A 25,122-nucleotide genomic window follows, 5' to 3' on the forward strand; every position below is an offset into this window, starting at 1 on the left:
TAAGGCAACTAATTAAATTAGGGACGCCAACTGAAAAACACACCAGACCCCACCCCCCCCGCCCCCCCCCCCCCCCCCCCAGAGTCGCATTGGGGGTTAAAGCCTCGAGGTCGCCAGATCGGCCTGTGACGGCCGTGCAGACAGATGAAGGTTGCCAGTTCCAACACTAAATCCTTCTTTTGTGGCCTTCTGTTACGTGGCTGTGATTGTATTCCGGTGGCGTATCATCCCCTGCGATTGGGAGCTGTGTGTGTGTGTGTGTGTGTGTGTGTGCAAACATTGTTGCTGGTCGAGTTGTGAGGTCACATCTAGGCGTGATGTTAATTCAGACCTATTAAGTCTGCTTCAACGATGGGAATTACACTAGAAAGCGAGATCTCTTCTAAATGGCTGGTGTACCTTGAGTTAAAGATAAAGCGTGGAAATGACGCTCAGCCACATTCATGACGCACAAATTTGCTCCAGTTAGGATTCAAAGATGAGGCCTGTTGCGAGACGGGTCGTGAGGCTCGTGTGGGTCGCGTAAAACAGATTGTGAAACATTTTAGTTCCCCCCGACTGGACGGGACCTGGACGCACGAGGACAGACGAGGAGACCGACCCGCTGCTTCTAGCCGGGGAGCCTCAACTTCCCACAGCAGCTCAGAGGAGACGTTACTCATTGACGACCTTCAAAAACCTCCCGGCGTCTCGATTTACCGAGTCAGTTCCACCACATTGAGTCGGCGCGTTCCTCATTCACGTTCCCTAAAAAAAAGCCCTTTGGGGGGGGCATTTTGAATTCTTCTCCTTCTTCTACGTCTGGGATCACCTGTGCTTCCATGGGCCTGATACCTGAGCCGACCTCTGTTTGGGTCTGACACCATTTTGAGTCCCGTCCAATCAGAAGGCTCCGAAGAGGTTAGCGCGCCAAACCGCGTCATAGGACACTTACAGGTGCACCTTTTCCCAAGTGAAACGGCCTCGTCAGAGTCTTAGTGGGATACTTGTGTTTCTTTCTAATGTGCGGCGGCTCAGGGACGGGGGGAAGCAGCACATGCCAAGCACATGTATGTGTTCCGTCTGGACCGCTTGAGGCCAAAATGTTCCGATCTCCCCGCGTGAGATCAACGTCTGTATCTACAAGAAGAGGACTTAAGTCACCGGGCCGCTGCTCATTGGTCGGGGGATAACGCCTACACGCGGCATGTCAATCATAAGTAGCCCCGCCCTAAAGCATTCTCTGCTTTTTGGTCTATTTGACTCTGAATTTAAACTACATTTAGAGACCATAATGTTTACAATGCTTACTGAGGAAATAAAACAAGAGAAAAGAATAAAACCATGTATGCATCCATGACATTTTTTGATCTAAGATATTGTTCAATTTTTTTTTACATTTTTTTACATTTCTCAGGCTCATATTTTTGTGCCATATTTCCACATTACATTTTTCCATCTAACATATTGTCACTATTTAAAAAAAAATTATGTTGACCTAATATTTTTGGAGTCACAGACAGATGACCGGCGGCACACGTCTGCATTTCCACAGCATGAACCATCAGTCTGAAGTAATTCTACTTCATGGATATCTGTCTCTGCAGGTCGCAGGAGAAGTTTTAAACATTTGTTCGGCTTAAATTGATTAAACTACAACGAAATCCTGGCTGCTGCCACGCTGTGTGACGGTAAAGTTAAGGGCTACTAGCTGATATTGAATTATTGAATCATTCAATTTGAGCGATGAAAAGTCAAAAACCTAGAAAGCCCGGCGGGATGAAAAGCTTAATCATGACTAATTGGTAAAGCACACATCTCTGAGCCTGACATTAAACCTCCACTGATCTAATACTCCTCGTTCACTTTAAAGAAAAGGCCCCTAGCCGAGCTGTGGTGTGACCTTCAGACAAAAACAGAGCTGAGGATAGAACACCGGTGTCTGTCGGTGGAGCTCAAACCCAGAGGTGTCCCCGACGGTCCACTTATGGACACTCATGTGCGTTAAATGGATTCAGCAGGTCCTTCCGGAGCAGCCTTGAGGCGGAATGTGCACCGCCCAACGGGGAAGGGGCCCCATTTCAAGGCCCCCCAACACACTTCCCACTGCATTCCGCCTGCTGGAGAGATCCTCCATCTGCACGGGGGGAACCGTTCTGCGTCCGACCCGGAGCTCGGCGGTCGGTAAAGTGTCCCTTTGCTGGATTAAACCCACAGCCGGTCGCGTGGCCGCCATCTTCACCGGCTCGCGGCTCCGTTAAGCCGTAGAATATTTCCTAGTGGTGCCACAATTAATTCTCTGTGGCAGCCTTTTTTTTTTTTTGCTTTTCTCCACCTCACTGCAATGAGGCAGTGAGTTTCCGCTGGTTCCACACTGCCCCCTGCGGGCAGAAGTGAGCACTGCACACCTCAGTGCCACTTTATCTATTCCGCTTAAACTATTATCACGATGGTAATGAAGTAACGAGGGTTCATCACAGCGGAATCAGCATGTCAAACAACGTTTTTCTGCACAAAGACTAACGTACAAATGTGAACGTGCAAGTGTAGGAAGCACGTTCCCTGCTGGCTGCACAATGACGCGAATGGCCTGTGGGACTGACATAAACTACGTAAAATATGAGCTTTAGCCGTCGTCTTACTCGTCCATTTCAACCATTCAGCTCTATTTCGTCTGATCGTAGAACTCGTGAGGTTTGGCCTTTACTGCTCTCTTATCTCATTTCCCACAGTGGATCCCAGCTAATGATGAGTCTACGAGCGTGGGAACCAGGGAGCAGAGGGGAGTATGGGGGGTGACGGGAAACATGCTTTTACATCCAGAAATGAGCTTTATGTGTCTCTGTTCTTTTTCATGTGGTAGCTAGTGGAGACTTACACGGCATGTGATACGATCCATATGCAGACATATGAACATCGTTTATGTCTTCTTTTTACAGCGAGAAAATGTTTCCGAAATCTTGGAATCGCTACATCGTTACATTAAGTTAGTAATTACTTTTCAGGGTTTAAGTAACATGGACAAAATAAATCAACACAATTCTATCCGTCTATTCATCTGAGCAGCTGAGGATCACAGAGTTTATCCGATTATGGACATTCGCTGATCTAACAGCCAATGTACGTTTGATACGTGTGACACACTTTATTATTTCCGGGAATTTAAGTCATTTAGCTCCAACGTGATGTGTGATACGGAGGGAATATCTGCAACCAGTACTTCGTTGTGCTGTTAAATCGGCGGGTGCAGAGTATTGTTCATGTGAACCTCTGCTGACATCTGCAGGGAAGACAAAGTACTACAAGTACACTTCAAAGAAGAGGTGTCTCTGTTCTCTACCACCATAAATATTCATTCGTTTTAATCAACAATATTTAAATAGAAGAAGGCAGTCGGGTTAAAAAGCGCCCAGCAAGTTATCCAACTGAGACCAAGACTTTATGCCGCATTTTGCTGTGAGTACCGTGAACCTCGATGCAGACGGTCAACTCGCTTCTACGTTGAGTAACCATGGCAACGACAACCATTTACAGCAAAGTATATTCAACATGTGTGCAAACTGATGTAGAATAACAAACAGGAAGGGCCAGTAGCAGCTTAGCAGTACTTCAGGGGCCTTTCTTAGGTTGTGGTTGAAGCTAGATTAACATCACATGTCACACTGATATCTTGCAGCCTGAAATAAATACAAATGCAAAATAAAAATGCATTAAAATCTAGGATCATGGTTGCTCAAATAATAATAATAAAATATGTTATTTTATTGTTATTACCCCTAGATGACATATTTCTTTCCAAATTAATTAAAAATTACATTGATGAACACAGAATTTTTCATTACAGCCACCTAGTGGGCAGAAGAGGCACTGCAGCCCCTAAATGGAGAAAACTGCTGTTTCCTCCACCTCTGCAGCTCCACCAGTAGAGGGAGAAAGAAGACGGCGATCTCAGCTGCTTCCTCTGAGCGTCTCCGTAGCTGGCGTACTGTGTGCGCGTACTGTGTGCGCGCACTGTGTGTCACTCAGATGCACTTACTGGTAACAGTGAGGACATTAGTCTTGACCTCGGCGGTGATCTGGAGGCGACCTCTCCTCTCGGTGTGGTCCGTCCCGCACAGGCTGGGCACGTTGGCCACGCAGCGCTTGTGGATGTTCATCATACAGTCTGAAAGTCACACACACACACACGCATGTTCTTTAATGGTATTTAAGTGTGTATTCCCTGAACGTGGAGTGCTTATTTACTTTTTGCATATTGTATAAATGATAGTTTGGTGGTGGACACGTACGGTCACATCTCATGCCCTGGTGCAAGAGGCCGTACAGCAGAGAGCCACAGTGGTCGCAGAAGGTCGGGCTGGAGTAGGTGTGGATCTTGAACTTGTGCTTTGCCCTCGGGTCCTGAAACGAAGACATTAAGTCAAAAGGTCGGCAAGAAAGAAAGTGAGGGATCGTCGTATCGATCATGCGACTTATATTTCCTGCGCGCGAAACCCTCGGTGCACCAGGCGGAAGAAAGCGCCATCGAGGACGGACTCGGTGAGCGTTTTTTATTTGCTGACACGCTGAAAACACGTGTTGTCTATTTGCCATCTGAGAATTAATAAAATCCATTTAATATTTCAGGAAATATCAAACCTGCCGCAGCGCCATCGCTCACACGAACCCTTTAACACAAACACACTTCTTTTTTTATTTCACCACGTTCCACTTCAGTGCAGATTCTGTATCAGGAAGCATCTACACTTCAGAACCTCAACTGGTGCCCGAGCAGCTACGTGTTACAGCTCAATCGGTTTCCCCACATTAGACTGCAGAGCCACACGCATGTGCGCGCGTGGGCGTGTGTGCTGTAGACACGCGGGAGTTCAAGCCTGATTCTGATTGCTTCACACATTCCTCGACAACATTTTACTGACAGATGAGAGAAAGTATTCTGAACATTTGGTGGATGATGATTATGCGTCGGGTAGCGATTCAACATTTAAAGTAAGGTAGAATCAAGGGTTATTTCTGTGTGTGTGTGTGTGAGAGAGAGAGAGACACCTGCAACCATGGCTCATTGGGCCGTTCCAGTGGATGGAACACAAACACACACACACACACAGACACACACACACAGCAGCCTGGACCCGGGGACCGTGACGACATGGTATGTGGGATGGATCAGCGTCCCGTGGATTCTTTAACGGAGGAGTTTGCGTGTTTCTGCCAAGGGGATCCATCACATTTGCCAAACAGCTTGAGTTATTTAACAGGACTTTTCCAAATGACGCCGAGGGGCCTTAAAGACGCCGAATACACACACGTGCTTCCCGCCGGAGCCGTCCTGGGATCGACTCTGAGCCCTCGGTGTGTCTTAGGCTCTCTACGAATTATAGCCATTTCCCAAAGTGTCATCAGACACTTTGGGAAAAGTCTGCCGCTGAGACGGAGCAGCCGAGCAGAATCCTTCCGAACCCATGTGACCTCTGAGAGATGCCGCTCCAACAGACTAATTCACACGTGCTGTGTGTGTGTGTGTGTGTGTGTGTGTGTGTGTGTGCACTTTGTCTCGCTCCTGCCTGCGCGTCGCACAACTTCAACGTCCAGCTCAGTCTCCGCCTCCCGTTTGTGTCCCGCGGTTGCACTTCCTGAGACCCGGCTAATTGGCGGCAGATGGTTTGCATGGTGCCAGGCCGGCCCCACACACACACACACACACACACACACACACACACACACACACACACGAGGGACTAGAAGATGATCTCGTATGCAGCCTGACGAACAATCAGATTCGCCGTCGTATTCGTTCGGCGCGGAGTCGAGGTTCTCGCTTGACGGAAGTGGCTGTGATGCTTTTTTCGCCGCCCGCGTGCGATCAGAGTTTGGAGGTGAGGCTGCGGTTTTAAAACGGCATCTTAGAGCCGTTCGTCCCACACCGAGGTGACGGAACACGCGAAGACATTTGCGGTTGGGATCAATGAAAGGAATCCAGCGCTCGTCCTCTGGGAATGCGTAAGTGTGTCTGTGTGACGGACCTTGTTGACTTGAGTCAGACATGTAAAGCGTTTTGGGAAAAAGGCCTGATTGCATCACGAAGAAGAGCGGTGAAGAATGAATGATTAAAAAAAGAAAAAAGCACCCACAGGGAGCAAGGAGGTAAGGAGGCAAGGAGGCAAGGAGAGGGCTGAGGGTGCTGGTTTCCTCTTCACACCCTGAATAGAATTCCTTTCCTTTTTCCTCCTTATGCTGATAATTACGATCTCCTCATCGCCTTGTTAACCCTCCTCTTCCCTCCGACGTTACCTCGCGGTTTTTAACCATCTGGTCACACAGGCTGTTTTCATTATATCTGAATACGCAAGTGAAAAAAGAAAGATACCATCCAGGTAGATCGGATGTCCAAGAGAAGAAACTGAGCAATCTAGAGATAAATGTTGAACCGCCGTGATCTTAGCCGAATATCTATCTATAGAATATCTATATGTACTGTATGTACTAATGCCTATGAGGCCTGAACAGGCATCAGTACATACAGTACATCACACAGAGGTCTCTGCAGTAAAAGCTCGATTTCCTGAAGCTTCATGTGAAAAAACACCTAAATAATTCACAATAGTTGACAAAGTTTCTTTTAAACACTGCGTGTGTTATAAACAGCTGCTGAGTGACACATTAAAAACTCACACACACACACACCCACACACACACACACAGATTCACAAAGAACCACAGAAAAACCTGATTTCTTAAAAACCATAGAAACTAGAAGCGAACCACTGTTAACTGCTCTACTCTCCCAGTGATCCCTGTGACAAAAAAGGTGAAGTGGGATCCTTCACAATGTTCCCCAAAAGCGAAGAAGGCCTGAAGCGCCGCGTCGCCCGTCCTCTTCCTGTGGTTTCGATCCGGAGACGTGACTGTTTCCTCCCACAGGCCGCGCAGGTAACTCGCACACAGGGATGTGGTTTGTGTCCAAACCTCAGACAATCCGCGCGCTAAGTCGGCGCCCGCGAATGCGCCTACGTGTTATTATGTGGAAAGATTCTTCCTCGTGTGTTTTCTGAAATGTCACGGAGCAGCGCTCGATTCATTCGCAGGGAGAGGTTGCACCGGTTGAGCCAAATGTCTGAGGAATTACACGCTTTCTTTTTGTCTGAGAGCGTTTAAGCAGCCGCGGAAAAAAGCAGCACAATCATTCGCCGAGGAAGAGGAGAGGAGGAAGAAAATGTATCTCACACACACACACACACACACACACACACACACACAGAGTTCTATAGCATTAGCAGTGCGGGCATGAAATGTAGGTTTCATTAGAGGATCTCATCCCTCGACCTCTCCCACAGGGAGCCCATCCCATTAACCCAAATCTATAATTGACTTCTTCTTTTAAACATACACAGCTGAGAGGGGGAGCGAGGAGGAGGCGGAGGCACCGGCAGCAGGTAAAACACTACTGATCATGTGGAAGGAATCTGTATCCTGCTTTTTATCCGGTGCCCCTTTAGAGAAACACCTTCCTTCACGTATACGTGACCAGCATTGCTCGGGATCGTCTGTGTGCTCGTGTTAATTAATCCTGTAACGGCCCGCGGACAAATAATACCAGTTAAAAGTTAAAAGATTTGATTCATTTAAATTTTCTTTTCATCACACTTTTTGGCAATTTCTCATTCAATTAATCTGGTAATTGTTGACAAACCACAACTCTACGACGACACTGCTGGTCACGATCTTCCTCATCGGTGACGAGACGGAACAGATGTGCAAAAACGAACTGACTCTCAAACAGTGTTGACTATTCATCACAGTTAATAACCAATAACAGGTGCTGAGGACTTGTTGCAGGATCAAGCTCTAAATTACTGACATATTACTGCTGGACATGTTTTGTTCTCAGAGTTTCGATTTCAAAAAGCTGTGCAGGTGTGCAGCTGTGCAGGTGTGCAGGTGAGCAGGTGTGCAGCTGTGCAGGTGAGCAGGTGAGCAGGTGTGCAGGTGAGCAGGTGTGCGAGGGTGAAAACATTCCCTCGAGCCGCCCCACTCTGACAGTCGGCTCTTATCATCAAATCGTGATATTTTCCTGCTTCTGTATTTGAGTAAATGTCGGAACTCCACGACCAGCGGAGCCCCGCAGCTGCTCCCCGGCTCCCTATATTTAAACGTGCAGCCGCTTCGGGGAGGAGACACCCTACATTCCCACTGTGCAGGGACCGAGGTCACAAGACCACGAGCTCATTAAGGAAGTGACACGGCGGGGGGGGGGGCGGTGAGGCCCCGTAATTAAGAGCAAAGCGCCACCCCCCCCTGGGTGGAGCGGCGTTTAAATAGAGGATGTACAGAAAAGAGGCAGAGGAGGGTTAAACGCAGCGCCAAAGAAAGACGGATAAATATAGAGTGCCGGAACGAGAGGAGGGGGGGCGGGGGGGGGGGAATTCACAGGGAACAGGTAGAAGGAGATGAGGATGTGGAATTAAATCTGAAGAGACTTGGAAAGGTCACAGAGTTCAAGGCCTTGAAGAGATCGTGAAGGAGGCGAAGGAATGTGTGACTGTGGGCGACGTTACACCTCTGCAGCAGAGACACGGGGGAAAGGGAGACGTGATGGGAACCCTTTAAAAACCCGCAACCACGTTCCTTCCGACGCAGCAGAGCTCACTGCCATCGTTCCCCCCCCCAAACCCCCACAGTTTGCAGCGGTGACGCACAAAGTGGAGCAATTAGATTTAATGAACGGCTCCCGACTGAACCACAGTGCATCTTGCCCTGATCCAAACGGAGACAGCGAAGGGGAAGCGGTCGGGAGAAAAGGGGGGGGGGGGGGGGGGGGGGGGCAAAAGGCGGAGGAGAGGCGAAGGGTGGCTGCGAGACGGACGGACACTAAGCGGCGAGCAGAGGCTGCGGGGACGCGTCAGTCATACGGACGGACGGACGGACGGCGGCTCCGGCGGCGGCTCGCTTAAGTGCTCGTGTCAGACCCAAAGGGCACCGCGGAGGGAGGTAAAGACCCCCCCCCCCGGACGGGAAGTCATTGTGCTTTCGTGATCGGGTGGCGAGTAGGTTTCGCCGTTTAACTTGAGGAAACACACGTCTGCTCAGCTACTTGAGAGAGTGAATGAGATTATGATGATGAGAGAGAACCACTTAAAGGCGCTTCCTTTGAGAACACTTCAAAACAATTAAAAATGAAAGGACAAGCTGGACTTTTAACCTCCTGAAGGCCTGTGTATGTTTAATCGATGGCTTGTACAAAGCACTAAAACCAATAACCAATGTGTATGATGCTGTGGAGGTTTAATTGTATTCAAGGTACTTAAGAATAAATCTAGTAAGACGTATTAAAGGAATACATCACTGCAGGGAAAACAAGTAGAGTAACAAGATTCAAACAGCAGCGAGACAAAGATGGTCAATATAAGGTTGAATATTTAGAGAGAAAACTAATGTCTCAGACAGATTTGAAAAAGAGATGAATGGAGAATTATTTATCTGAATAAAGTAGAAACCTTTCTCCAAAGAACCAAATATCTCTTTATTCTCACTCATCGTTTAACTGCGACGTGAAAGTACTAAATAAACATTTCAGAGACTCAACTCACACGATCACAGTGCAACAAACCTCGATTCCACCAAAGTCTCGTTACTCACATCTGATGCGGGTCCTTTATCGGCACCGGGACAGGAGAAGGTGACGAACTCATGGCAACGTTTGTGGACCACGAAGCAACACACTGTGGAGGGAGAGAGAGAGAAGGAGCGTTTACGTGTGCGCCGAACGCAACGTTAGAGTCAAATTCTTCTTCATTCTGCATGGAACGCCTTGCTAAAGTGGTGACAGGGGATCAATGCACGGGGAGATCCAGAAATGACAAACATCAAACATGTGTAATTCATACGTCTTCTCTAAGATAACATCCCGCGGGGGGGGGGGGCACCAAGAGGGGAGGGACGTCAGTCGTCAAGGCGACAGGAACACAACAGTGTGAACGATGTGAAAGTAAATGAATCATTTTTCCACAAAGAAGCACGGCGGCGTCCAACGCCATCCCACAGCTGCACACACACACACACACACACACACACACACACACACGCACGCACTTCAAGGTCAGGAGACATCTTTCTCCCGCCGGCCTCGCCGGACGAAGGAAAGCGAGGCAGTTCTCCTTCATTCAACGTTGCGTCCGGAGCCAAAACGAGGTGTGCGGTTTTTTTTTGGAGCAGGGCGGCCGGGGCCCCCGGGGTGGAAGCGGCCTCGCCGCCGCGTCTCCGAGCTGTTAAAGAGGCGGCGCTCACTTAACCTGTGAAAGGCTTTCACAGCGGTGAACGTACAGATGGAGGCTGCGCTTCTGTCCCGACTCCCACGCGCCCTCATTGTCGCTCCCGCGCGGTTGACTCATTGTCAGCCGCCGCGGAGCGGAGCGCCTTCTTAGTGCCTCAAAAGCCACCTGGGTTTCGTGCTACAGGCGCGCGAGCGAGCACGGGCCCAACGGCTTCACGCGGGACCTCTGATGCACAGCCGGGGCCTGTCGCCTCCACACCCCCCCCGATCAATGTCAGCGCCGCTGACGGGCAGGAACCGAGCGGGCTAAAAATACCGGCGGTCACCCCGCCGCCCCCCCTCGTCGTCAGCGGGCCCCGGCGTGTATTTACATGGCGCGCGCTGGTGCACTGCGCAGGTATCGGGGTGACAGCGGGTTTGAATCCTCTCGCTCTTCTGGAGGGTTGGAAGTAAAACCGTCTCGGTGTAGTAAATCCATAAAGAGCGTTACGACGATGAGCCGAGTGATCAGAGACAGAAACGATAACGAAACGATTGCCTCTTTCGCGCTTTTTTTTTTTTTTTCAACCAAAAGCTAAATATTATTTTTTGTTGTTTCTGACTGTCGTCATGACACGATGCTAAATACTGATATTCATGTTCCAACTTCAAACAGACCTAATAGGCACATTTATTATCTGTAAAACAATTTGGATCATTGAAATATTTCAAAGTTCTGCAACTTCTTGTCGCTTATTTACATTTCATAAGGAAAATATAGAGACTAAATAGATAAAATACATTTTGCTGTTATTACCATTTTTATTACTGTCTTATTAATGTCTGTCTTTACGGAAGCAAGATTGTGAATGATTACTTTTACACGTTTTGCTTTTATTTTTAAAAGAAATGTTGGTTTTTCCCCGACTTTGCATTCTCCTAAAAGTGTGTAACGTGGATCGATTCAATGACAACGTAGTTTGTTAGACAATAGTTTCCAAGTTTTAGTGTTTGCATAACATAACTCACAATAGGGGAAGTAAGGTCACACATGCGTGAAGAAGTTTGGCGACCAGATAGTTTTGAATAAGAGCGAAGATATTTTTATCCCGCTGCTGGTAGCAGAGATCAGATGCGGCGCATTGAAATGGAGAATTAGTGCGTTGCAGTTTGCATACACGTCTCCCCAAAATGTCAGCAATTATCATCACTCCACATTGTGGAAGTTAAAACACATTTGAATTTTTGAGTTCTGAACGTTTGGCCTAAATAATGTGGTATTTCCCAGGTGGATGTTTTTGGCCAAATTTAAAGGCATTTTTTTTTACACGAACACCCTGAAAACAGAACGCTTCCGCACCAAAAAGTGGTAACGTGAGAGTGTGTTGTGACGTGGCGCCATTATGACCCGGTCATATGTCTAAATGACAAATCCACTTTGTCATTTAGACATTTTCTTCTATTCCATTTCACTCTATTGTCAAACCTGCACTGACAGGAGGGATCATAATTAACACGAAGACCAACCAACTCACACAAATCATGTGCACCTCAATGGTACTTCCACTCCCACACAAATTCCTCTCTTCGGTTACACCACCCACTCACTGTGATGATACCACACACACACACACACACACACACACACAAACACCACCCACTCGTTCCAATGATATCGCAGATTGAGGATGGAGAGGACCGAGGTAGAGATAGAAACGGGGAGAGCTATGTGCACATATTGCTTCAAGGCAACTGCTCTTTTGGAGAATTGCAACTGCTAAAATCCCTAAACAGAACACACATGCACAAAAACACACACACACATACATAGACCTGTGACAAAAACAGAAACTGAACGCTACCCAACAATACGACCCAAGGGCCAAAACAAAACAGCAGCTTGGTGTAAACCCTGTGCCAGAAATGAAGTGTGCCCTCCATTCCTCCCACAGCCCCACCTCGCTTTCCTTCAGCCGTTCACTTGCTCATGCACTCAGTTGAGTGCATTCTTGTTCATAATGGAGAATTAAAACAAGACAGGAGGCGCGATTTCATGCACAACGCTCAGACCAGCGGGTCTTTCAGGCTGCAGAGGCGCTGCTGGGATTCCTGGGGCAGATATTTGATGGGTTCTTACACCTCCAATGACGGCGTCTTTGCACGTAGCTTTAATGCCATCATTTCATATTCAATGCATTGTTTTGCCAATCAATCATGTTGTTGCATCCAACCGCAGCTTCGTCAAGTCCGGTCTGGGGTTGTTTTGAAGTGACGGGCGTCAAGCTACTGTAGATGTTCCCTCCCTGTGTCCCTCTCAAGTCGTCCTCCTCCTCCTCCCGCCTCCTCTAACCTCTCGGTGCCCCTGTGTGCTGATCTCAAGCCGACTCTGGTGTAGCTGGCATGCAGCCTTTGCGCCTTCATTATTTAACAGTGTACATTAAATATCGATGGAAAGCAGTTAAAGACTTGGGTTACTGCAAAGATAAGCAGCCATGTAGCGTGCCTGTGAGTCTACCTGTAACACCGGCCGGGCATTAAGTTGCACTACGGGCTGCAGTTAGCACCTCAGGAGCCCGTTCTCGGCCAACGGGCAGCTTCTTGTTTCACTGTCGGCTTATTTAGACTTACGAGGATCAATGATGCTGAGGTTTAGAGAGGAGTGTTCATCTTGTTGCCGAAGATGAAGCCACAGGAGCTCACCTCACCAGCAGCTCCGTCTCTCTAGTTTAGTGACTTGTGTTGCTGCCAGGCGAGCGTCAACATGTTCTCGCGTCGTCCCCAAAAAGAGATCCTTTCGCGGCCTTTTCACGTCCCGGCAGGCAAGGGCGCCTCAGTCTTCTGCATCATGTTCTCTTTATATTCGGGGCTCCTAAATACGAGCAATGAGGATGAAAAAAGGCCAAATAATATATGGAAGAGGTGATTTATTGGGGTTTTGGACTGACTGTCAGAAGAAGAAATATGAAGGCACCTCTTTGGTGTTGGAAAACTAACGTCCTGATTAATTAACTAATGATTAAGACAAAGTGTGAAAGTATAAGTCCTTTTAAATTAAGTTACACCCGCATGAAGCAATTTTAAATCCACTACACATATACAAATACACACACAGTCACGTTTCCCATTACATTGACTTCATTTACCTGAAGACTTATAAAGTTTTACATTATCGGGATGTGAATTTGACCAAACAAAAGGCGAGTCCCCACAACGCCAGTGTGTAAACGGATTTATGTCCCCACAACGCGACACACACGCCCGCGCGATAATCAATCGAAACCCTTTGAAGCGTCCCGTGATGTTCCGATCCCTCCCCCGGCTGTCACACGGCACCATTATGTAACGGCGGGCTGTCAATCAAAGGGCGCCGCTCGCCCCCCGTGCTTTCTGTGCATCAACAGCGAGGGGAGCGGACGCCGCCCACCTCGCACCCCCCCCCCCCCCGCGCCACGGCAGCGCCTCGTCACACAGTCGGCCACGCGACAATACACCTTCATGTGATGGATTAATTGGGAGCGGCCCGCTAAATGTCACCGGTTTGAATACCGACAGCTACGCGGCCCGAACCTCCTCTCTTCACATCGACTGTCTTGTAAAATCTTTTCTCTTTCTCTTTGTTTCATTTCCTGTTACAGAGTTTCCCCTCCACTCGTCTCTCTTTCACTCGACCATCATCTCCCCCCCTCAATCTGCTTCGGTGTATTCTGTTTCATGAAATGTTGGCAGAACACTGGTGTACACAGCCGCTTCCTCTAATGAGCTGCCAGCGTGCGCGCGCGTGTGTGTGTGTGTGTGTGTGTGTGTGTGTGTGTGTGTGTGTGTGTGTGTGTGTGTGTGTGTGTGTGTCTGTCATGCTGTACAGTGATGTCCCAGATTTAGACACTGCTAGATTCATCGGTCAGGTTCAAGCTCCCCAGTCAGTCGTATTTACTAATCTATAGCTGCTGTGGTGCATCATGCATCACTCACAGTGCTCTCTGGTTAAATCAATAATATTTATAGAATTTATAAAACTCCATCTGTGATGGACTGACGACCCAACTGTAGATTTTAGTCTTTGTAGTGGAGCAGAAGCCTCGTCCTTCACAATGTTTATATTCACTTTGTCCTTTTCGAATCCACTTCGTTGCATTTTCTTTGTTTCAGTAAACCAGCGTTTTCACCTCTGCAAACCGATACATTGTTTTTGGCGATACCTTTTTAAAATTCTGTCTTCTCTGTTTTTTTTAACTAAAAAAAAAGAGCATGACGTCATCCCGATGGAGGCTTACGTCATGTAGGCGGAGGGACGATTGAGTATTTCCAAATCCCCTTTGTCCATTAACTCCCAGAGAAGCCATTATGTTCCCATGGTGTAGGAGGTTCTTACTCAACCACATGAGCTGTGCACAAACCGAGAGGGGAAAAGCACAACCGCGCTCCCCGTTGAAAACGAAGGCCTCGCTCTGCACACTCTTCCAAGTCTCTGAAGCGAGCTAAAAAGATCGCGGCCGAGCAGGAGGCTGAGGTCCATCAGGACTACGACCTCCCGCCACACAAACAGTTTCTTCCCGTCAGCAGTCGGGCTCATCAACAGAGCCGGTCCCCCACTGCCTGACTATAACACTCCACCGGTCACTCCCTTCACACTGCACATGTCACTTTAACTGCAATTCATCACTTTGTCACTTGTCACTTTGTCTCTTGTCTGTTACTTGTTTGTTAGTGCACTTTACGCTTAATATTTCTCTTAACTTTTTAATATTTAATTTTTTTTAACTTTATTCCCTTGTTTTATACTAACCCATAGCCTTATTCTACTAACCCATTGCATTAGCATTTCATTCCACTTTATTACTTGTGTACTGTTGTCTTGTCTGTCTACTGTCACGCAACAACCGCCAAGACAAATTCCTTGTACGTTTGACATATTTTGGCTAATAAATGTTTCCTGATTTCTGATTCCTGATCCTGATGAGTGTGGATTCGATGGTCGAGGCCTCGCTACTTCCTGACTGGCGCGATCCGCCCGCTGACTGAGGCGTCGGAAGACAATGAAGCTGGCATTGACTTTCTCCGTCGGATCTTCCTCGCCGACCACGTCCTGGCAGAGCTGGCGCTGTGCACAAACAGCGAGGAGGAGAGGCCAGACTGTCTCAGGGAGGAGGAAACGCCCCGACGAGCGCGGTGAAAGACTCAAAGGAGAGGCCGACGGGACCGGAGGAAGACGAGAAGGAGAGCGCGAGGAAGAAAGTCGATAATCTCAACGCAAGACGCCATTCACTTTGGGCACCCCCTCGCGTGTGTGTGTGTGTGTGTGTGTGCCTGTGAGGGCTTATATAAGGGGGCTGAACAGCCCACGCCATTGTATAAATACCCAGAATGCCGCTGGTGAAGCAGGGAGAAGGGTCAGGGAGTGAGTCAGCACAACCCGTATCACTCCTCCTCTTTCTCTGTATTATCAATCAATCCATCCTCTCTTCTTCATCTCCTCCTTTCTCCACCTCCATCATTTTTCACGCCGTTACAGTGTTTCTATATTTATGGAGCGAAAAAACACAAATCCAGGCAGGTTGACCTACGACCTCCGGTTGGTGGTGATCGTGAGAAGCATCAGCCGGCGTAAACCGAACAAAACAAACACCTTTCAGTTTCACTTATCTGGTGTCCAGGTTTTCAAAGCGTCTTCTTGTTCTTACAGCGCGTCACGTTCCAGCTTTTCAGCCCGTTTCGTACTTGAGGAACTATTTCAAACATAGTTTTTCCTTCCATAAACAAGTGAAAAAGGAACGGCCGGCCCGCGTCACACTGGATTGTCATGGTGGCGTTTGAACATGCAAGTAATGCATATTAGTTTGTATCCAAGTCCGCGGTACGCGGCATGAGGACATCAGACTTTCACTAAATTATCGCAGCGTTTTCACAGCTTATCAAACACCACGAGTCAACAGAAAGGCAGAAAGCGGCGACCAGGCGGCAGACGGAGAAAAGGAAGGAAGGAGAGGTGGAAACCGGATTGAGTGTGCGCCGTTCGTTTGACGCGTCTGTCTTCGACGGGGAGATTTGAGGAGCCCGACCACATGCCCGGGTGTGTGCCGGCTCTACAGAAATCGGGCACAATCGCCCTAAAAAAAAGACAACCAGAGGGACGAAAACACAACAGCTCCCAGTTCTGCTGCTTCAAGGGAGTACAATTATAATGACCGATTGGGAAGAATTTATAGGTCATTCGTTTCGCCAATCCATACAATTCATAGAGGAAACGCCCCACCCTCCCCCCCCAGAGGCACTACGGTTTGGCGCCGTTGGATTGGCGTTTCAGAGCTCTGGCTCAGCGCCGTGAAGGGATTCTGGCACAAGACAAGTTCACGTGGTCCAGCTCCACCTCCACCCGCATTCCTCTCCCATTCACTCCACCGCCGCCTCTCGCTTTTCATTCACCACGTCGTGCGTTTTCTGTCCTTCGTCTTTGTCCTCCCGTCTCACCCGTCCGTCTCTCCTGATATCATTTGGAACGAATAAACTCCTCCGTCCGTGTGTGTACGTCTGTGGAACTAATCAATTGATTCGAGCGATTGTTGGTTGACAATTTGATTCTCTGGATTTCAGACAAACAAACAGTTGTTAACTATCCAAGAATATTTGAAAGAAACACGACAATGAAAACGACTGTGTGTGACTTTGCACCAACAAGGGCTGTCTGTTCTCTGTGTGTGTCTGTGTGTGTGTGTGTTGAGGGCCCTTTGTTTGCTTTCATTCCTCTCTTTATGTGTGTGTGTGTGTGTGTGTGTGTGTGTGTTGAGGGCCCTTCTTTTCCTCTCAAAGCAGAAGTACATCTACCTCCACAATATGACCTGCACACACACACACCACACACACACACACACACACACACACACACACACACACACACACACACACACACACACACACACACACACACCTCTGTCATCTCCCGGACTGTACACCAACTTCTCTCCTTGCCTCCCTCCCTCCCCCCCCCGTCACTGCCTCTTTCTCCCTCTTAACTCCCCCACAAACAATACCTGCTGCTGCGTCGCAGACAGCGAGAAATCTGAAAAAGGTTCACATTCGGCTCACGTGACCGTTCACTGCGTTTCATTTTCACAAAGAGTAAAATCGTCATCCTCAACATGCAGTTTCATCCGATCCGCTGATTTACTCATTAATGCAGAGCGAGAGAGGAGGGCGGTGTGACGATGAGGAGCGAGCGAGAGTGGGAGAGAGGGTTCGCGGGGGTGAGGATGAAGAGCTGCGGATATTGACAAGAGAGTCGATGAGACTAAACAGGTTTGGACGCCAAACAATGAACTAAACGCACGCGGCATCCGATGTCGTCTCATAATGTGACTTAAGTCAATAAACACGATAAACGTATTTGTTCAATGTAGCAAGTAGTGTTTGTGTCCTGCGATGTGATGCAGTTGGTACCAACAGTCGGCTGCATGGAAGCTTCTGCCGAGCTCGTCGGAACGGGCGACTTTGCGCGGTTTCTTGAAAGTCCTGCAGGCCACTGGAAGTGGTGCATTGTGGGCCGCAGAAACACGGTATTTCACTCAACGCTCAAGTGCTTCCCCCTTTGTATTCACGCACACACACACACACACACACGGCGATGGCACGGAGACCCCGCCGTCGTCCTTCCGCCTGGCGAAGAGTGTGAAAGAAAGGTTTGTGACGCGGTTAAAATGTGCAAGTGTTACATTTACACAGTTTTATGCCACAAAGGATGCAACAGTTTGCACAATAAGTTACAAAAGTTCACTTTTTTTTCAAGCCCCCCCTGCTGGTTACAGCTGCGACTCTTTTAAAGTAAAATTCGTCCTAATGAGAGTTTGCGGTGTGACTCTGAATCGGAGATGGTGCCCGTTAGCAGTAATGTAAAGGAACGCAGGAGCGTGTGTGTGTGTGTGTGTGTGTTTGAGGGTCAGGCAGGCCATCGTCTACAACAACTCGCCCAACGCTCGGCAAACGGAGCGGCGCTCCTCACAGTATGCACACACAAAACATAAGGGATGTTGCCGATAAACAGTCGCGGCCCTGTTGACTAAAAGCCAGATACGTCACACGCAAGAGAGAGAAATAGAGAAAGAGACGCACAACGAGAGGTCTGGGATCACCGCACTCGTGTCGGCTCATGCCCCTGTTGCTAGGTTACCATCAATAGATGAAGGGGTTAAAGCATCTCAGGAGCAACCGTGACACAGTTAGCTGGTCGCCGGCAGACAACACACACACACACACACACACACACACACACACACAGAGAACTGGAGCAACCGTGTAAACCGCTTTTACCCGGATTTGGACGCTTGGTGTCGGAATACAAACGGAGAGAGCTTGGGAGTGAGATTGTTGGATGGCGTTTGGCGAGCGCAGACTTCGGGTCCGTCTCAGATTCCACATCGGCGTTTCAGCCCGTGAACTGACTGACCTTTTCGTCCGAGAAAATTGTATCACCGTACGTTTTCAAACCCTCAAACAACTGCGGCCGGTGAGCCAGGTGGGCACACGGGCCCACGCGCCGTGACTCATGCGGCTCATCTCGTCATCCAAGTCAAGTTGCCCCCCCCCCCCCGGTGCAAATGATCGGGCTCGGTAGGTAGATCACCGCCATCACACAGGTGGAGGGGCCGACGTCACCGGGGGGAGACAAGTGGTGGGAAAGTGAGTAATTACATAAGGAAGGAGCGAGCAGAGGGGGGGGGCCGATGTCACTGTGGTGAGAACAATGTGGGTGACGGAGGTCAAAACGCGCGTTTGGCTTCTTCGCGGACGCCCGCAGTGCCAATGTTTGATTATTCATAAAAACATTTTTTTTTAAAGCAATATACAGGTATGTAGGGGCTCCTTTTCTAAATTATAAATGATATCTAAAGTCACTACTTCACTCGGTGGCTGATGACATTGACCTTGTGTTTAGCGCTACGTGTTAGCACGCCAGCACCAAAGGCAAAAGATGATGTTAGCTTCGCCGTCGTTAGCGGTGCGTCAGTGCAGCCAAAGGCCGTCTGATCCGTCCGGATCCGTCTCCGAAGGTGTCGCCGTGGCAACGGGCGGCCGCGAATGTCGGCAGCGAGGACGGCTGAGGCCCCGGAGGAGGCGGTCCGTCAATCTTGTAACGGAGCGTGAGTTTAAGCGTGCACACAAACCGCACAAAACGCACTCAGAGCGAAGTTGTCAAACGTGTCGATGGGATCAAAAAGCATCTGCACGAAGGTCGGGCTGCTTTACTCTCACACACGTGACGAGTTCCTCACATTAAGCTGCGATGAGGAAGCAGTAACGGGAGGAAACACACTGGGTGTTACTGAGTGTCAGTAAAAAGATCTCTACACAACAGAGTCTCTCTTTAAGTGCGTGAAAATATGAACTTTTAATGATTGGAATGAGCTTCGACTGATAGTGGCCTTTATGACCGCTGTAATCTGGAGCTTCAAAGTGGCGTAAGAAGCATTCGGAGCTCAGAACAGCACTTCCTCCCACCCACAAATAAATGATTCATATGATGCTGCCGTAAGAATCGAGCCGTTTAGGAAGTTTGTTGTGTCTGAAAGGGGAACGCGGGGAAAAAAATCGATGCACTTATAACGATATTCTCGGCGCTGTCGATAAAGCGGCTGAGGCTCGCCATCGCGGTTGTTGTGCGTGAGGCGCTACGGGCTCGCAAAGATGGTGTCGTGCGACATGAAATCCTTCGCTGGGAAATAAAGTCCTTGAAAAAACCGAGGACTTCACAAAAAGCAGCGACAGCTTTCTGAACGGCCACTGTGAAGATTCACATGCCAACGCCGGCGCTGTTCAGTGGCGATCCGAACCGCGCGGGCCCCCCGTGATGACCCCTGGGCTCCGGGCGCCGCCCCCCCCCCCCCCCCCCCCCTCCCCCCCCCCCTCCCTCCCCCCCACCACACTTTGGTGCAGTCAAAGAAAGACAACTGTTGCACTCACACATGTAACCTCTGAAAATAGACCACATGAGAATAAACTATCTATTACGAATGGAAAGGAAAAGCGTCTCACGTTCAACTGTAGAAAACGGTTCTCTTTTTTTTTTTTTTATATCCCCCATTTCACACCTATAATGTTATAATGTGTCTCAGATGAAGCAGCCTGCTCTTACATTTGCAGAAAGGTTTTACAGAATGTTTTTGTCCCTCGCTGGTTCATCCTGAGGAAAAAAACGGCTCAGCGCCCCATAAAGACGTCTTATCGAGAAAGGACGCCATGAGATTTACTATTACTACTCTGACACAACATGCACTTTTTAATTAGATCATTTGAATTTAAATCTAGAGACATTCTATTTTGCAATGCTTCAAATGTCGTTAAAACGTTTATTTTATTAAACAGGAGAGACTATTTCAGGAATATCCAGAGACCTTCGGCTTCTTCAACTGAAAAATTCAACAGTTGGACATCTTTATTCTCCCATCAGTGCTTTCTGTGCTATTTAATCCTTTCCCTCTATTTTCCTGCCACTTTTCAATGTTCTCCCTTCACACCTACATACTCAGCCCTCCTCCTCCTCCTCCTCCTCCTCCTCCTCCCCCCTCTCCACTCCCCCATCCACCCATCCATCCATCCCATTTGGTAGTACTCTCAATGGAACACTTGGGCTATTTATAAAAGCATCAAAGCCCACAGCTTCCAACACTCGGCCCCCGGCGGGAAAGAGGGGAAGATGGAGAGGGAGGTGGAGGAATGGCAGGAGGAGGAGGAGAAAACTGAGATGAACGTGGAGGGAAAGACCGAAAAATGAAGGTGTGGGGCAAAGAAAGGGGGGGGAGGCAGAACCATGGGGAGAAAATGAGGAGGAGAGAAAAGACGGAGGGAGTGAGACAGAAAAGAGGAGAAATCAAGGAAAACAAAGAGTGCAGGATGGAGGAGGTGGAGGAACAAAAGACTGGATGAACCAATCTGACGCTTATCCTTCACATCAGTGATGTTTGTGAGCAAGTCTTTCTGCGTTTAATGTTTTCCCGCATGAATAACCGCTTCATTTTTTGTGCATGTGTGTGTGTGTGTGTGTGTGTGTAGGAGGCAGGTATTCGATCCGGAGACCTCCCGCCCACGCGCGTCGAAGTTGCAGTAGCACCTGAGCGGCGTTCGCCACCGCCAACGGCCGGCGATGTTTGCAAAGCGTTCGCTAACGCGTTTGAACCCGGGCGGGCGGATGAAAAGGAGGAGAAAACGCTCCGGCAGAAGGTGGAAGCCGCCGACTGCCACAGACGCCCATTTCCATGAGCATTTCTCCTGCTTGAATAGATGCCTTAAAGCGCCCCCCCCCCCCCCGTCTCCCCCGTCTCCCCCCCCCCGGCTTTCTCATGCTCCTCGTCCATAATCTCCTCCTGCACAAAGGATCTCACCCACCACCTCTCTGCTCGGGTGTCAGTCAAGCGTAACTTTCTCATTTACTGTCAACCTTTTCTCTGATTGTTTGCAGGATTATTGTCCTCTGCCTGCAGGAACCGATCACTTGGGCTTTTTGCTCAGTCCTCTGATCTTTCAAATCAGGGATCCGGCACAGCTGTACAGCTGTTAAGTCTTGACGGCATCGTCGCCAACGGCGCGGCGCGTTATTGTGAGCACAAGAAGGCCTCACATAAAAGGATTATATTTGGGAGGCTGAGCAGAATTGGATTAAATACACGATTGAGAATTTGAGTCTCATCTTTTTCTGCCCTAATTTATCGCTCTTTTTTTTTTTTTTGTTTATCTCGTACTGCATGTTCCGTGTGCGCCACGCTGCACGTCACGTCGCGCGACGGCGCCCGACCAGAGAGGAACCCGCGCTTTCAGTGCCGTGTCTCTCAGAGGACATGTAACACGCCTCTCGTCCCCTCCGTGTCTCCCCGTGTGCCGGCCAGCAGCTGCTTCCGGGGGGGAACCTTCAAGGAAATCACATGTGACCATTCTCTCTCGACTTCCACCCCCACTTCGTCTTCCTCGCCTCCTCCTTCTTCTTCTTCTCCTTGCACACACCGAAACCCACACTCATTAAGAACACGCGCTCATTTAGGAACACAAAACCGATCCCGTGGAAGCACTACAGAGAACCCACAGATCTGCACCAGCAGGCATTAAGGAAATGAAGAGCTCACCGGCTCATTAAACTGAGCATGACGAGCGTGCGCGTTCAACACTTTATGAGTGATTCTCGCCCTTTTCAGATGCGCAGCTTGCAGGCTGCTACTTCCCCCCCTTCGGCCCATTACGACGTGCTGTTCGTAGCCGTGGCGAGGAGCGGCTGCGTAAACTTACACAACATGCAAAACGGGGCCAGTATGACATCTGGGTTTCACTTGCATGTTGCCGTTATAACATCGTTATTAAATCGACAGAAGTGAATATACAGTTTCATTGTGACGAGAAGGTGAGAAACGTGTGTTCAGACTCTGAACGATGTGCTTTCTGCTGGTCAGCTTACATGTGACCACAGACGGGACGTGCGGCGCTCTACTCGTAACGGCGGCTTTTGTTTGCTGTGTTGTGGAAATACTCTGCAGTCAAACGAGACGCTCGCGATTTTTTCACGTCAGTCAAGGAAGGAGGTATAAGTCACAAGCATGAAGTGCCGACTCTCCACGCCGCCACATCCTCTCCGGGGTAAACGTTCTACCACAAGAGCTCTCCGAAAGGCGCCCGCTCGCGCGCCCCGGGCCTCCTCCCCGCCGGGTCTGCAGCCACGACCCGCACCGCCCAAACGCCGGGAGGTCAAACGAACGCCGGGCAGCAAACAAAAACGCCGTCGTAATCTATTTTCGCACTTCCTTTTTTCATCTACCGCGACGAGGCAGAACGAAGACCAGGAGGAACTAGTGTCACGACGCACGCCAAGCTCATCTTATCAGTGGAAGGAACCCGTTTCAACTCATCTACGACTAAACGGGCCGACGGGCGCAGTAAATTTGCAGCAAACCGCCTCTCACTCAAGGACGAAAGCCCCTTCAGAAACCCCGAAAAACAACGGGCGTGACATCGCGCCGCTTCTCCCACATCCTGTTTGCATTATTAACACAACACAAATATAGAAACAAGTGATATGAATATTTAATACTGCACAGACCCAAGAGGCCAGGAGGTTGATCTCAATTAACGCTCGACTTAAAGTGTGTGCTTGACTGCGAGTGTGTGTCTGTGTGTGTGTCTGTGTGTGTGTGTGTCTGTGTGTGTGTGTGTGTGTGTGTGTGTGTGTGACCCTCTCTCCCCGAGCTCTAAGGAAGTGATGCGCTGTTCCAGGCGGACAAATGAGTCGGAGGGCAACTTAGTGCATCCTCACACACCTGATAAGTCTCTCCCCATCTCACCCACACAAACACACACACACACGCATGCACGCACACGCACGCCAGAGCTGTAGACCGCAAACTGTAGGGACCCCAACACCTGCAGCCGCGCCCCTTCCTCTCCAGAGGCCCCCGGGGGCCCCTGCAGTGTCTAAAGGACACCATTGACCCGCTATACAAACACACACACACACACACACACACAGACGCACAATTATCGGCTAACCCACTACTGTGCCGAGCACCTCCGTTCTACAGCACGGAGACGCGTCTGAATATTTCCCTGTTGCTAGGAGACGTAAAAATCCTTGAGCACGTCCAGTTGGCTGTTGATACGACAAAGATCTCAGGCAAATTAATTGAAAAAACACAAAACAAACACAAAAAAAGCTTTTGTGGACTGGATGTTTCTCTCTTATAGTGATTCATGTGGCAACACGCCGCCTCTGTCTCTCTGTCATGGACACACGGAGGGAAGCAACGCAGAAGGGAAGTTTCTGATGACAGAAAACTCGTCTGTAAAGACGACCTTTAACCTCTGGCTTTAGTTTCGCTTTGTCAGTGTCGTTCGTTAGCGCTTTTCCTACTTTTTGATAAGACAGCAGTTTCATGCTGACTCACTTCCTTCTACATCCTTGGTCACCTTCCAACTATCTATCGATGCCTTGAAACTACGCCTACAGTTTGCTCCAAAGTCCGGCCTCCGCTTCCAGACGGGCTTCTGTTCTCATCTGGAAGGCCTCTAAAATCCACCACTGCACTTTTCTTAAAATGAAAAAGGGTTCCGAACACACGTCCGATGTATATTTACGATATGAAGGAAACCAGTCGGCCGTTCTTTCTTGTCATCAGAACTCGTGATCGGAGCTTCCTGGTATTGTTCTCTGTTTGTGTGGAGCTATTCGAATATATCCGACTATTTTACACTGTGATGCTTCCGATGATTGACACCCTCATTCAACACCAGAACCCACCAGAACCGACAACACTGGATAAACAGCGGAGCACTTTTCTTTGAGGATTCATCGTCGGCCAAGACGTTGAGCTCAATTTTTGGAAGAATTTGTGACTTTTGACTGTTAGCGATCGCAGCTCGCAGCCACGAGCAGCCTGGAAGGAAAAATAAATACACAAAGGCGTTACCTGAGATGGTTTAAGGGAAGTGCGTTAAAGGAAATAAACACAGAGACCGGCGTGGAGAGGTAACAAAAGGGAAGCCGGTAAGGGAAGGAAAGGAGGAGACGAAAAAACGGATCGACCGACGAAGACTGAACGGGACAGAAAATGAGAAACGAGTGTGGAATTAACCACCTGGGGAAGTTTAACCGATTATAAAAGAAGAAATAAAAGAAAGGAACTGAAGGATGTTTCCCTGTATTACTTTCCAACACATTATAAGTAATGCATAATACAAAACAAAAGAGTGCGAGTGTGTGTCTGCCGGAGTGCGCGTCTCGTCCACCTACCTTGACACTGGAATCCCTGCTTGCCAAAACCCCTGCAGAGGGAACACACACACACACAGAGAGACCGGGTTGGACAATGTACAGGAGCGCACGTGTGTACACATTTGCATTGAATGTCAAACGCCGTCTGCCATTTGTGGGC

At 49.0% G+C, this 25,122-nt stretch overlaps 1 protein-coding gene across 2 annotated transcripts in view; it reads right to left on the minus strand.

The window, feature by feature from the left end:
• Positions 1-25,122, minus strand: part of LOC120828414 (protein kinase C beta type-like) — a 54,349-nt gene that overhangs the window by 27,686 nt on the left and 1,541 nt on the right. For both annotated transcript variants that reach the window (XM_040191968.2, XM_078084100.1), the window contains exons 2-5: positions 24,981-25,012; positions 9,616-9,698; positions 4,269-4,380; positions 4,016-4,144 (exon numbers count right to left, since the gene is read on the minus strand). In XM_040191968.2, the coding sequence (XP_040047902.2) occupies positions 4,016-4,144; positions 4,269-4,380; positions 9,616-9,698; positions 24,981-25,012 (356 nt within the window). The remainder of the gene's footprint in view (positions 1-4,015; positions 4,145-4,268; positions 4,381-9,615; positions 9,699-24,980; positions 25,013-25,122) is intronic.

Source organism: Gasterosteus aculeatus, chromosome 11 (assembly GCF_964276395.1).
Source record: "Gasterosteus aculeatus chromosome 11, fGasAcu3.hap1.1, whole genome shotgun sequence".
Taxonomy (NCBI): domain Eukaryota; kingdom Metazoa; phylum Chordata; class Actinopteri; order Perciformes; family Gasterosteidae; genus Gasterosteus; species Gasterosteus aculeatus.